General features: G+C 40.8%; 1 protein-coding gene across 5 annotated transcripts in view; it reads right to left on the bottom strand.

Annotated features, from left to right (window-relative positions):
• Pmfbp1 (polyamine modulated factor 1 binding protein 1) overlaps nt 1–9,584 on the bottom strand; it is a 45,444-nt gene extending 35,860 nt beyond the window's left edge. For 2 of the 5 annotated variants that reach the window (XM_070026186.1, XM_070026188.1), the window contains exons 1-3: nt 9,223–9,307; nt 8,393–8,464; nt 2,244–2,399 (exon numbers count right to left, since the gene is read on the bottom strand). In XM_070026186.1, coding sequence (XP_069882287.1) covers nt 2,244–2,399; nt 8,393–8,443 — 207 coding nt within the window. In that variant the 5' untranslated portion in view covers nt 8,444–8,464; nt 9,223–9,307. Of the gene's footprint in view, nt 1–2,243; nt 2,400–8,392; nt 8,465–9,222; nt 9,308–9,450 lie in introns of those variants that run through there. The other 3 variants (XM_070026187.1, XM_070026191.1, XM_070026190.1) reach the window with 3 other exon arrangements.
• Nucleotides 9,585–13,083: the final 3,499 nt, after the last annotated feature.

The following is a 13,083-nucleotide window of genomic DNA, read 5'->3' as shown; positions in this document are numbered from 1 at the left end:
GGTCATGGCATGTTCTTTCCTATTTCCTGCCTCCTCCGTCTCTCCTTTTGTTACATATAACATCTGATGCAATATTTAACTTTCCCCTCATCACTGTGGTCCTGAATCATGACCTCTGCTCTATTTCTCCAGCTCTATTAGTCGAAATTCCAAAAAGTCATGGGTTTTCTCTTTGTTCCCATATTACATTTCTTTCTAGAAGGCAAATCTTGAAGGGATTTTTCTGAGTACATGAATACAGGTCTACATGTAACTGTGTATTTGTATGCATAGTCTGCAATTTAAATTTTGCACTAAGTGCTAGGGAAAAAAAAGAGCTTGTTTTAAAGCTTGTTTCAAGCTGTTAGACCTTCTTCTGGGCAATTAGAATAATAAAATGCAATTTAATACCTTTTTCCTTTCAAGTTGCCAGGTACATTTATAAGCCACATGGCTTTCCCTGGCTGGGGAATAAGTAAACTCATGATAGCTATGGTAAAAATATCCTAAAATGTTAATATTTAGAAGGAAGTAAATTATGATAATCTTCCTGAGATCCATTTAGGAATACCATGGATTTTTTCTATATTCATAACTTCCTGAGAAAGGACAGCAATGCCTAGTAAGGTGAGGTAGGAGTACTTACTAGCATTTTTAGGATCTTGCAGAGAACAAGATGTGGTTTCTATAGTGAGATGGTAAGTTCTGGCAGAACAGTGAAAGAACCCTGGTCCTTGACCACAAGAACCACAGTGGTTGCTTACACAGTAGCTAGGAGACTAAGTTGTGGGTTCAGCAAAGGCATATGCAACCAGTATCTGCTTTACGTTTACACAGAACTTGTATCACTAAATGGAAATAAGGTTCCACCAGTAATGAGTCATTGGACACTCAAGTTTTCAGGAGTTGTGGGAAGATATATCCCAGTGGATTTTTTGCTTGTGCAGATAAATGTAAAGACTGGTTTTAGTGCTGTCAAAGAGAGGAGAGAGAGAGAGAGAGAGAGAGAGAGAGAGAGAGAGAGAGAGAGAGAGAGAGAGAGAGAGAGAGAGAGAGAGAGAGAGAGAGAGAGAGAGAGAGAGAGAGAGAGAGAGAGAGAGAGAGAAACCCAGGCTAACGTAAAATGGTCTCAATTGATATCTAGACTCTAGGTCAGTATTTGTTCAATTAACAGTGTCAAGATGGTGGCCATTCCAGGAGGTTTTACTGTTCAGGTGTGCATAGGCTAAGTATTACTGTGTGTCTTGCCTTGGGTACCCCAAAAGCTGGCCTTATAACAAAGAACTGAGTGTTGAACAGAAGTTTATGTGGTAGGTGATTATAGGAGACTCTACATTAAGCAGAGCTGGGAATTGGGACAAAAGAGGAAAGGAAGTGAATGAAAGGTGTGTTATCAAGCCAGTTTTCACTGTGGGGAATGGTGAGCCAGAGAAAATGAATGGTGAGCCAGAGAAAATAGTATGTCTTGAGTTAACTCAGGCTAAGGGGAAAAGGAAATAGGTAATTGAGTCAACTTGTTAGAGGCATTAATTCTCTGGTACCTCTGCTTGCCATATGATTGTGTTCTGGCCTTCAGAAGGATATCTCATAGGTGATGAGATGCAGAGTTAGGTGGAATTAATGAGCACTGACTGAGCTGATGAATGGTGATATATCAGAATGGGAGAAGTGGCTTTTATTCACATGGTTGGCTTCGAAGTTTTCTAAGGTTCCAATCAGGAGACAATACTCTCCTTATACCATTGTACTCTGGTATTTTCAGGGCTGTAAGCTAAAGTGTAAAAGGCCAGATAAGAAAAAGGCAGCATAGAGCCAGACCCTGGTGGCTCACACCTGTAATCCTAGGTACACAGGAGGCTGAGATCTGAGGATTATGATTGAAAGCCAGCCCAGGCAGGAAAGTCAATGAGACATCTCCAATTAACCACTGGAAAAGCGGAAATGGAGCTGTGGCTCAAAGTGGTAGAGCACTAGCCTTGGATAAAAAGAGCTCAGGGACAGCACTCAGACCCTGAGTTCAAGCCCTGCAACCAAAAAACAAAGAAAAGAAAAGGCAGTATCTCAGAAAGTTGATAAACTTGGAAATAGCTAGGTTAAAAAACCCAGAAGGAAGGATAATTTTTCTGTTAGTGTGTGTGTTTAGTTCTGAGTGCTTGCTAAGTAAGTACTATTGTGTGACCCATTTAAGAACTATCTGTTGTTCCTGCCCATGGATGCTCAAGTAGTCAAAGGAATAGAGTTAGTAGCAGTTGCCAATGCCTTACATGGCCATCGTTCATTATAGCCTCCTCCACACAGAGCTGGTTCTCTTGTAAGGTCTTCCCCTGTCTCTTGCAGACATCATGAAGATTCTTGATGTCAAGTTGAAGGCTTAAGAGCTTGCTGTTCGGGCCACTCACTTCTCTGTCTCTCTCCTGGACCTAGGCAGACAGAAAAATAAAAAGCATCAATTATAAACTGTCAAGAACATGCTAACTTTCCTTCACTTAATAGGTTGACAGAGACTTTAAATTCTGGTGAAATTTGTCCATCAAGCCTTTGCTGCTATTACTCATCCTGTGTAACATTTATACAATATCCATTTGCAAGGTGTCTAAGTGCTCTGACTTATTCAATTACTTATTTATATTAATTAATCTTTACCACAGTGCTGTGGATGTGGATGCATCAGACAATTCTGTTTCTGTGCCTAAAATAATTCCAGGTACCCAGTGAACTGTCTATAAATATTAATGGTTCTGCCACTGATGAAATGAACATATTGAGATGTGAAATGAACCTGTCAGGACTGTAGTAGATTGGTGGTGGAGTTGATGTAGGATGGTGATGTTTCTTAACTTTCTCTTTTACCATTAACCAAAATCTTCCTCATCTATAAACCTAGTGGTTTTCCTTGTAGGGGTATACCAATGGGAACAAAAATGAAAATTTTAGCTGATTAGGTAAGATATCTGTCTTTGATTGTGATTGAAAATGATAAGTGTTGCAAGGCCAAAATGGAAAGTATGGAAAGTGATGGAGCTCAAAATAGTGTGTGCAGTGTAGCAACATAGCATGGGCTAGGGTGGGGGCAGGAAGCAGAGCTGGTTAGATGGGGTGGGTGGGACTCCATCACCTCATGATTTCTGTGCTATGGATGTCCATAGTGTGAGGAGGAGTTAGGAGAAGTCCTCTGTGGACCTGTGCAGTGCTTCAAATTCTATCAGTGTGCTGCTTTTTCTCATATTTGTGATGCTAGGCATTACTACCTTGGACTTTTAGACTTTAGATCTGACACTGTTGAATGCATGTGAGGTGCCTGACTCTTTGGAAGTAGCTTCTTATGTGAGGATTTGTCATTAATTAGAGAAACACTCCCAAGAGAAACTAGCAAGAAGAAAGGGGGAAAGAAGGAAAGGTGAGGGGAAGAAAGCAGGCAAAGGTATGATTTTCAGATAAAGTCCAGTGAGTCATTCTAGTCTGATCCCACATGGAACTCTGGAGCCTATTTGATATGTGAGAATCAATCCTGATTGGCAGCAGTTAAAGCTGGGCTGTCAAACCTGGCATCAACCAGTCAATGTGCCAGGGCTCTCCCTGAAATGTAAGCTCCCAAGGACATCCAGTTAAAACTGGACCCTAAAGGGTTCTATAGGCAAAGTGAGCTCAGAAGTCTAGGAGTAATTCTTCTGAGAGAGAAAGCAGGATAAGGGCACAGAAGTGGCTCAGATCAGAGCTGTCTTAAGTCTGGTTAGCAGCGGGGTCAGGAAAGTGCATTCCACATTCTCCCGGTCCTTATAACCAGTGCTCACCTCCATTGCACATGGACTGGTCTGGCTTCTGAAATAGATGGGCTACATAACACACGTTCCCAAGGGAACTGGAGACCTGATATGGACATCATAAATCAAGCCTTAGTGGACAGGTCAGTTTAAGAGACCTCTGTACAAGGCCAAGGGGGAGGAAGGTGGGCAGAGGACAACGTGAGAATCGGACACTGCAATGTCAGAGTATTCGGAATTGAGAAGGTTTCCCAGAAGTGCCGCTGTCTCAGCTGATTTATTCCTTCATTTCCATTTAGTACCTGGATTTTTTTTTTTTTTTACCACTTTACAGTTTAATTAGGTTAACGGCATGGCTCTGTCATTAAAAGAATTTCATTATCTCAAAACTCTCCCTCCTCCTCTCACTCCTGTCCCTCGTTCCTCACTTTCAGAAAAATAACAATGGATGTCAACTGCCCTAAGCATGTAATTACCATTAAGACAATTACCAGGGACTCTCTTGAGAGAATACTTGTAGTTTTTTTTTTTAAACATGGAATGCAGACACTGTTTTCTAACTTGAAAATGAAATTCTCGACTTGATAAGCAGTCACTACTTGTTTTAATGCTTTGGAGCTCTTTTCTTCTGATTACCACATCAGGGGAAGAGGGTATGAAGCCACACTAGAGAGGGAGACTCTTAGGGTCTCCTCCATTCTAGGTATAGAACCATTTTTCCCTCTTAGGCATCTATGAAAAAGTTGGTGACAGTGCCAAACTTGCCCAATGCTCTGCATTCTTGCTTTGATGCACAATATATGTGTCTTAAGGCAAAAATCAGGTCACCAGATTGTCCCATAAGGGTTCTAGCGCTCTGTAGGCTAACAAAAGACCAATGACATACAACTTGAGCCTCTCTAAGTTAGCAGTTAAATGTTATCTTTCAGGGCTTGGAAAAAATTATAGTAAGTGAAGTAAGCCAGGCCCAAAGAAACATAGGTCCCATGGTTTCCCTTATTTGCAATATCTAGTATATGTCTGAGTCAAGCAGAAAAGGTCAGATAAGGTGATGTTAGGGAAATGAACCCTAAGATATGTATTCAAATGTTTTTTTTTCTTTCATGCGATTGTTTCTAACACATTTATAAGATTATTCCTTTGTTGCTTTGTATGTCCCTCCCCCACGGTATAACCCCTGCTTTCACTGCATTTGATGTCGGTATAATTTGTGGAGGGGAAGAGGAAAAACAAATCGTTTAAATAGGGATAGAGGTGGACCCATTGCAACAATGAGACGTACAAGTCATTATATCGAAAACGAACTTTACAACTTAGGTGGGGGGGTGGGCAGCGGGGAGGATTGGGTGTGGGCGCTGGGGGAGGATGGGAAGGGATGGGAAGGGGAAACAAAGGAGGAGGCTACAATGCTTGATAGGAAATGTACTCATTATCTTGCCCATGTAATTGTAACCCCTCTGTACAGTATTTTCACAATAAAAAAATAAAAAAATGTTATCTTTCAGGCAAATAAAAATATCCCCTTTCTTTCAGATGACCTCTGAATAGAAGGCCTACTAACCCTGGTCTTTTTACCACAGGAATTCAGAATTCGATTTTACATGTAGATGCAAATTATGTCAATAATACTGGGCTTTAGATCTTACCTAATTTGGACATTTAGCATTGGGTCAGAATCTCTCAGGAACATTTCTTTGTTCATAAAACAAGAGGGTGTGTAATAAGCCATCTTTCTTTGAAGATTTTCAAAGAAAATGTATTTTCAAACAAATGTATTTGGCTTGGTCAAATAAAATTTTTTTTTTGAAACCAAAACCTAACAAATCATTCTTAAAGACCAAATCATAAAAGGTTTTGAATGCGTGTGGATTGAAAGCACTTGAGGAACGTTAAGATGATTTCCATGAATCATATTTCATTTTTCACTTCAGGTGGTTAGAAGAAGATGCTGCACTCACCTCACCAACTCGAGAGAGATAAGTTTTCCCCTCCCCCGGGGTGCCAGTAAATCGAATTTCTTGCACAGATATTAGCTGTAAAGTATTTATAATTCTATGTACTTTATGAAGGCTAAATTCCAAGCGATGCCTTTCAAGTATTAATATGCAGCAGCAATAGATTTCATCTGACATTTCATCAATCATAGCTCTGTAACCAATCCTGGGTCATGAGATGAACTGAGAGTCATAATACTGACCCTCAGGCACTATCTGATCCTCTCCTGGATCTGAAGTCATTAGTGATAGCTGAAATCACAAGCCTCTCCACTGGCTAGTGGGTTTTCATTTAGACAAGCCATGTTCTCAGATACCTGGCTTTGGCTACTCTGCTTAGAAGCATGTGCATTATCAGGGTTACCTACACACAGGCAAAATGGTGAGTACTAACATCACGTTTTTCTGTTGTACTCATGATAATTATTGGAAAATAGGTAATTTACTGAGGCAAATTGTCTGTATTGATTAAATGGGTCTTTGGTCAAACAGCATGACTTCTCAAATATATATTTCAAAGGAGGCCTAGCAATCTGAAGGTCCTGAGTTCAATCCTTAGTACCACACACACACAAAAAAACTAAACGAAAACCAAAAAAGCTTGTTGTCTTTTGAAACTTGGGTGGTAGTTACCAGAGAAGGGGGTGGGGTCAATCATCTATGAATGTCATCACCTTTGGAGATTTGTCTGAGGATGAGGACAGATCTTCAACACAGAGTGAAAGAGTTGGAAATATGGCATTAGTGGTGCTTTCCTAGCATGCATGAAGCTCTGGGTTTGATTCCTCAGTACCACATAAACAGAAAAAGCCAGAAGTGGCACTGTGGCTCAAGTGGCAGAGTGCTAGCCTTGAGCAAAAGAAGTTTAGGGACAGTGTCCAGGCACTGAATTCAAGCCCCAGGACTGACAAAAGCAAAGAAACCAATAGTGAAACATTACTTTTAACAATAGATATCCATTTATGCTGCTTTAGAAACAATAGATATCCATTTTGAAAGGGCTGGGAATATGGCTCAGTGGTAGAGTGCTTGCCTACCATGCATGAAGCCCTGGGTTTAATTTCTCAGTACCACATACACAGAAAAAGCTTGAAGTGTCACTGTGGCTCAAGTGGTAGAGCACTAGCCTTGAGCAAAAGAAGCTCAGGGACAGTGCCCAGGCCCTGAGTTTAATTAAGCCCTAGGACTGGCAAAGAACAAAACAAATCAACTCCCCCAAAACAACAAAAAGCAGCAAAAAATAAAAATAAAAAAGCAGCAAGCCTTAAAACCTAGTGTGATTTCAGAAATTTTTACATTTTGTCAACTGATAAGGTTGACAGTTCCCTATTTCACACATTCCTACTAATATTGCTATCAATATTCCTGCATTTTTACATTTGCAGAAACACTCAAGTTGTTTGCACTACTTTCAATAGGAATTAATGGGTACTCATAGACGGTTTTGCCTATGAGCAAAAATGTTAAGTTCACTGGGCGCTGGTGGCTCACGCCTGTAATCCTAGCTACTCAGGAGGCTGAGATCTGAGGATCGCGGTTCAAAGCCAGCCCGGGCAGGAGAGACCGCGAGACTCCTATCTCCAATAAACCACCAGAAAACCGGAAGTGGCGCTGTAGCTCAAGTGGTAGAGCGCTCGCCTTGAGCTGAAGAGCTGAGGGACAGCGCCCAGGCCCAGAGTTCAAGCCCCATGGCCGACAAAAAAAAAAAAAAAAAATGTTAAGTTCATCTGGTGAAGAATAAGAATTTTTTTTTGTTCTAAGTTCTGCAACCATTGGTGCATCGCTTAGGATGTATATGTTCCCCAGCAGAGAGGAGTTCATGGGCATACGGCATCTGTGCAATGTGGATTGCTTTTGTTGTCACTTGGGCAGTTGCCAGGAAGCTTTTTTTTTTTGGCCATCGTTTGGCTTTGAAGGAATTCTTTCATTAGAAGATAAGCTCCATGGGAGAAAGGTCTTTGTCTATTTTATTCACTCCCAGCTCCTACAACAATGCTGACTGAGCACGTTGAAGGTGCTCAGTCAATTAAATGAAAGAATGGCCATCTGGAAAATCTGTACTAGATCCTCATTCATTGTAGAACTGGCAGCAGACTCCAGCAGTTCCAGTAGGAAGGAGTGGAAATGACTGTTTTAGAAGCCACTTACCTCTTGGGAGGAGGTCTTTCATTAAGCATATGCCATATAGGATAGCTCTATACTCACCAAGACAGACCTCTTCAATCTTTCTGGAACAGGCTAGAGAACACATATCTACAGTCTGGTCAAAATATTAGACAAACCAGAACACTCTATTTCTACATAATCCCACATAAATAAGAACATTAGCAATGATAGAAAATATTTATTAAGTGCTTTTTACACAAAGTGTTGTGTAATCTAGCAAGCCTTTGAAATAGGCACTCAACATTCCTGTTTTCTAGGTAAGGCAGCCTAGAGAGAGTAAGCGACATCCTCAGTATCGTTCTGCCATTAGTATTGGACTCAGATCCACTGAAGCTTGAGTCTGGGCTCTTAAAGGCTATATTCCCCTGCCTATTTCTGTCCATGATATTTTATGATGGAATTTATATACGGAACTTTGAATCGTGAAACTTGAAAAGGAGTTCCTCATAACAAAGGTTCAACTCTGTGTATGTAGAAAGTTAGGATCCTTACCTCATCTTTCAGTCCCTTGGCAGATCTCAATTCTCCTTTAAGCTTTAGCATTTTGTGAGCTTTGTTATAAACCTGAAAAAGTCCAAGTGTTTAAGATGGAAAAAGCATAAATGAGTCCAGCCCTTTAAAAACTTTCCCAGCTGGATCTGTGCCCTCAGCAGGAGGTTTGGAAAATTTTCCTAAACTGCTAGCAATACCGACTTTTCTTACCCATCTGTTTGTGTTTTCAAAAGTGTTAAAACACTCACTAGGGAAGCAGACCCATGGTTTTGCATCCTTTCCAAAAAACCACTGCTCTTTGGTTTCTGAATTCATCTATCTTGGGATCCAAAAGGTCTGAACTGAGCTTACTTTTTAAATTTCTAAGTATCCTGTAACTCAGACATAGTGAAACACTGTGTACTTTTTAATGAACAAAACAGGACATACGGGACCCAACGTCATACTCACACAACTCTTGAGGAGGTGTTATTATTATCACCATCAGTTTACAAAGAAGAAAACCAAGGCTTAGGAAGGCGAAATGGCTTATCCAAGGTTACACAACATAGGCTGTTTTACCACTCCAGGAAGCTCTCCCATTTATTGGTAACTATTAACTTGAAATGTCTGATGATGTGAAGCATCAGCTTTCCATAAAGCTGGTGCTTATGAAGGTAGGATTCAGATAAAGTGCTGAGAATGATATTAAAAACTTCCAAGGACACCCAGGATTTTGTGTAAGTGTACGATGATGCATTTGAGGTCATAATGCACTGAACTTACTAAAATAATCTAATTCATTACGGTTTTAATTGTAACACGAGGGCAGATTTCCACCAAGGACTTACCTGCAGAATAGTTTCAAGAATGAGAAGCTATCAAAATGCTCATTCTTTGTAATGAACCACATCCCTCCCCCACTCCAATATAGGCCAAGAGGAGGAAAGAATGCTGTCGATCCATGGAATCTGGAATGTTTTAAGAAGTTGTATTCAGATTTCACACATTGTGTACTCTTCCTGAAGTCTTCATGCATGGAGATGCATCATGGGACTGATGATGTTGTTCAGGCTTACCTGGAGGGAATAAGTTGGGTGATGTCTCAGTAACAGGCAAACCCCAAATGTTGGTGGCTTACAGCTATGAAGATTTCTGTTTCACTCATACTACATGTCCCAGAGTCATCTAAGACTGTGCTCCACATTGTCCTTAGATGGTAGAACCTCTATTATATAGTACATTGCCTGTTGCTGTGGCAGCAGGAAGAGAACTTGGTGAATTATCTCCTGCTTCTTAAAGCGGCAGCGAGGCACCTCACTTCTGTTCACATTTCATTGACCCAGACAAATAGCCATGGTTGGCTTTATCTCCCAAAGGCAGTATTGGTGAACATTATATATGAATTCTACATCAGGCAAGTGAGACTAAAATAGTGCGGTGGCAGTGTGAGGAGGGTTCACATTTATAATTTTAGTTACTTGGGAGGCAAAGATATGGAGGACTATACTTTGAGGCCAGCCAGGGGGCTGGAAGTAGGAGACTTTAGGAGACTACCATTAAAAGCTGGATGTCGTGGGCTGTCTGTCATCCCAGATATGTGGGAAGTGTGACTAGAAGGAAAAGGTCCAGGCTGGCCCTGTACACACTGGGCAAGACCTTGTTTCAAAAATAACCAAAGCAAAAGGGGCTGGCAAGTGTGGCTCAAGTGGCAGAGGCCCTGAGTTCAAATCCTATATCCTGAAGAGTGACTTTGGGGAATGCCTCATCTCTATAAGCTTTCATTTCTGCCCTTAGAAATGAGGTGAATTACTTTTAAGATTTCTCCAACTGACTCAGAGTTATGCCATGATGGATATATTTCTTTAGTGAGAATTATAAACTCAGCCTGAAGCATCACACACAAGTTATAATGGAAAAAATGTATCTTGAAGATGATATTTCTTTATAGGAAGAGCTCCTTGATCAGCAGTAGGCGATTATTATTTGTTAATGCTGGTCCTGGGGTTTGAACTCAGAGCCTGGGCTCAGTCCCTGAGCTTTTGTGCTCAAAGCCAGTGCTCTACCACTTGAGCTACAGCTCCACTTCTGGCTTTTTTTTTTGGATGACTAATTGGAGGTAAGAGTCTCAAAGACTTTCCTGTCCAAGCTAGCTTCAAATCATGATCCTCAGATCTCATTCTCCTCAGTAGTTAGGATTATAGGCATAATCCACCAGTACCCTATGATTTTTAGATAAAATCACCAGTAGGTGATTTTTAAATAAAACCTTATCACAATATAAAACAAGGATTTTTCTAGACTATAATAGTTTCATCCCTAGCTTTCACTACAAGGGCCAGACATATTTCAAAGGAGAAGTAGAACGTATAGGTCTTAATATTTATGTAAAAATACACTGGATTTTACTAAGTAAAACAAACCAGAGGAAAAATATCTGAATTTTGTTCTGTGAAGGAGACAGAAGAATTCTGTGAGCTATTAGGTACAGGAGTGGATAATTTGGAAGTGCTTATGTGAAAAAGAAAAGAGGTCTGTATGATACATTTTTGATGCATTTGACAGTAATGTTTGCCAGATGAGTAGGAAAGAATGCTTAAGGGTGGCTGCAGGTTTTGTGAAATGATCATGTAGGCTCTCTGAGGAGTGCAGCTGGACAAGATTTTTTGTACAAGGGAAAAACTCCTTCCGGAGGGAATGAGGTGCTTTACCAGATCCCTAGCTACTGATTCTCTGGGTCTTGGGCTTTGTTATTGTTGTCTTTTCCCAAATCCTTACTCTTAAATCTTCCTGTCTCCCCTACATAATCTTTCTTCATGGCTCACCTCCTACATTTGCCCAGGGAACTGCTTGTTTTCCTAAGTTTTCCACCTGTTTCCCAAAGAAGACCTTCTCTTGGTGACAGCTTTATACCCCCACCCCCACCCCCCCAAAAAAAAGAGTATGGTGTAATGCTTAGAACTTCTAGTGATGTTTTGTGCTTACCTTCAGCCTAACCTCAGAGCATCTTATACATATAAAGCAAACACTTATACATATAAAGCACACACCTGGGTGACTCGTGTAGCTGGCAAGAAACTCAGATATGCAAACAAAAAGTTAACTACTTTTCTATTATTCAACCTCGTTATTGAGCTTCATTTCCATCATATAGCAAAAACCATATGCATACTTCTAAGAAAGTGCTGCCATTTTCAGATTGAAAATAAATCAGTTTCTCCTTCTCTCAAACTCTCCTGCAAGTTCCAGGATTAGGTTTTTCTCCAATACTTCGCCTCCTATCAAGGCATCAAGTGTTCTGAATCCCAGAGCTCTTAATTATTGAAATGAATCATTTCAACATGTTGTCTATTTCTATTTTTTAAAAAAATATGTGAGCACTATAAATTGACCAAACCAGCTTTAAAAGAGAAAATCTCTAGACTTGGAAAGGTGGTGATGGTAGGAACAGATGATGCTGGAGATGTTTTTGCAGTGTAAAGTCCTACATAGTGACAGGGAATCAAAACCTAATGCCAAAGAGACTAATTGGGTTCTAGCCCAAGCTGAGGATTGACATTCTTCTACACAGAAAAATGGGGCCTGGAGAGGGTCCTAGGATTTAATAGACTCAGTCTTAGGTGAAATTCTCTTCCTAGGTACCTCTTGGTACCTTTCACATGGGCTGTTGATTGCTTCTTCCAGTACGGATACTCGTATTTTCCTGAGAACTGGCATACTCATGTACTCATAGAAGGCTAAGTCTCAGTCTCTCTTGCAACTGGGTATGATTATGTCTATGTTTGGGTTATTGAAAAAGAATACTGCAGAGGACTTCTAGGAAATCTCTGAGAGGCAGTGCACTGCTCCTTGTTCCTTTTCTTCTTCCCAGTTGCTTGCAATGCCGAGCAACATCCATGTGACACATGAGGGGATGCCCGTGGAGATGGAAGGACTCCATGTCCTTCGTGGTATGGAACCATCATGCCCACTCTGGACAGAGGGCAGTGTCCGTCCTGTTTGAGTCACTCGCATTTTCACTTTCCTGTTGTAGAATTTAATGGGAGCGGGCAACATTTGTGTTCCTCTCAGAGTAAAATTCTCTGCAACTCATGGCCCCATTTCTAGCACCTCCACTGGCAGTCAGTATGTCGTAGACGTACAGACCAGCTCTTTGGCCTCTACAGGTATTTTTGTCAAATACCTTTCCCTTCTGTCCACATCCCCTCCAGCATCTGTTGTTATTAGAGTTCTTGATTATAGCCATTCTAACTGGGGTGAGGTGGTATCTCCATGTTGTTTTGATTTGTATTTCATTTATGGCTAGAGAGGTTGAGCATTTCTTCATGTGTCTATTGGCCATCCTTCTTTCCTCTTCAGAGAAGATTCTCTTTAAGTCTTTAGCCCACTTACTTATTGGGCAGTTGTTTCTTTGAAGATTTGTTGTTGACAGAGGGAACCTTACTGCGTTGTTGTTCGTGGGAGTGTAAACTTGTTCAACCACTTTGGAAAGTAGTATGGAGGGTCCTCAAAAGACTCCATGTAGAGCTCCCCTATGACCCAGCAATCCCACTTTTGGGCATTTACCCAAATGTTCACAAACAAGACCACACTAAAGCTACCAGCACGACTATGTTTATTGCAGCCTTATTTACCATAGCTAAGATATGGAACCAACCCAGATGCCCCTCAGTAGATGAATGGATCAAGACAATGTGGTATATATATATATA

The sequence above is a fragment of the Dipodomys merriami genome, unplaced genomic scaffold, assembly GCF_024711535.1.
Source record: "Dipodomys merriami isolate MVZ:Mamm:240054 unplaced genomic scaffold, mDipMer1.0.p SCAF_176, whole genome shotgun sequence".
Lineage (NCBI taxonomy): Eukaryota > Metazoa > Chordata > Mammalia > Rodentia > Heteromyidae > Dipodomys > Dipodomys merriami.
Note: the sequence above shows the minus strand (reverse complement) of the source record. Positions and strands in the feature narration are given on the sequence as shown.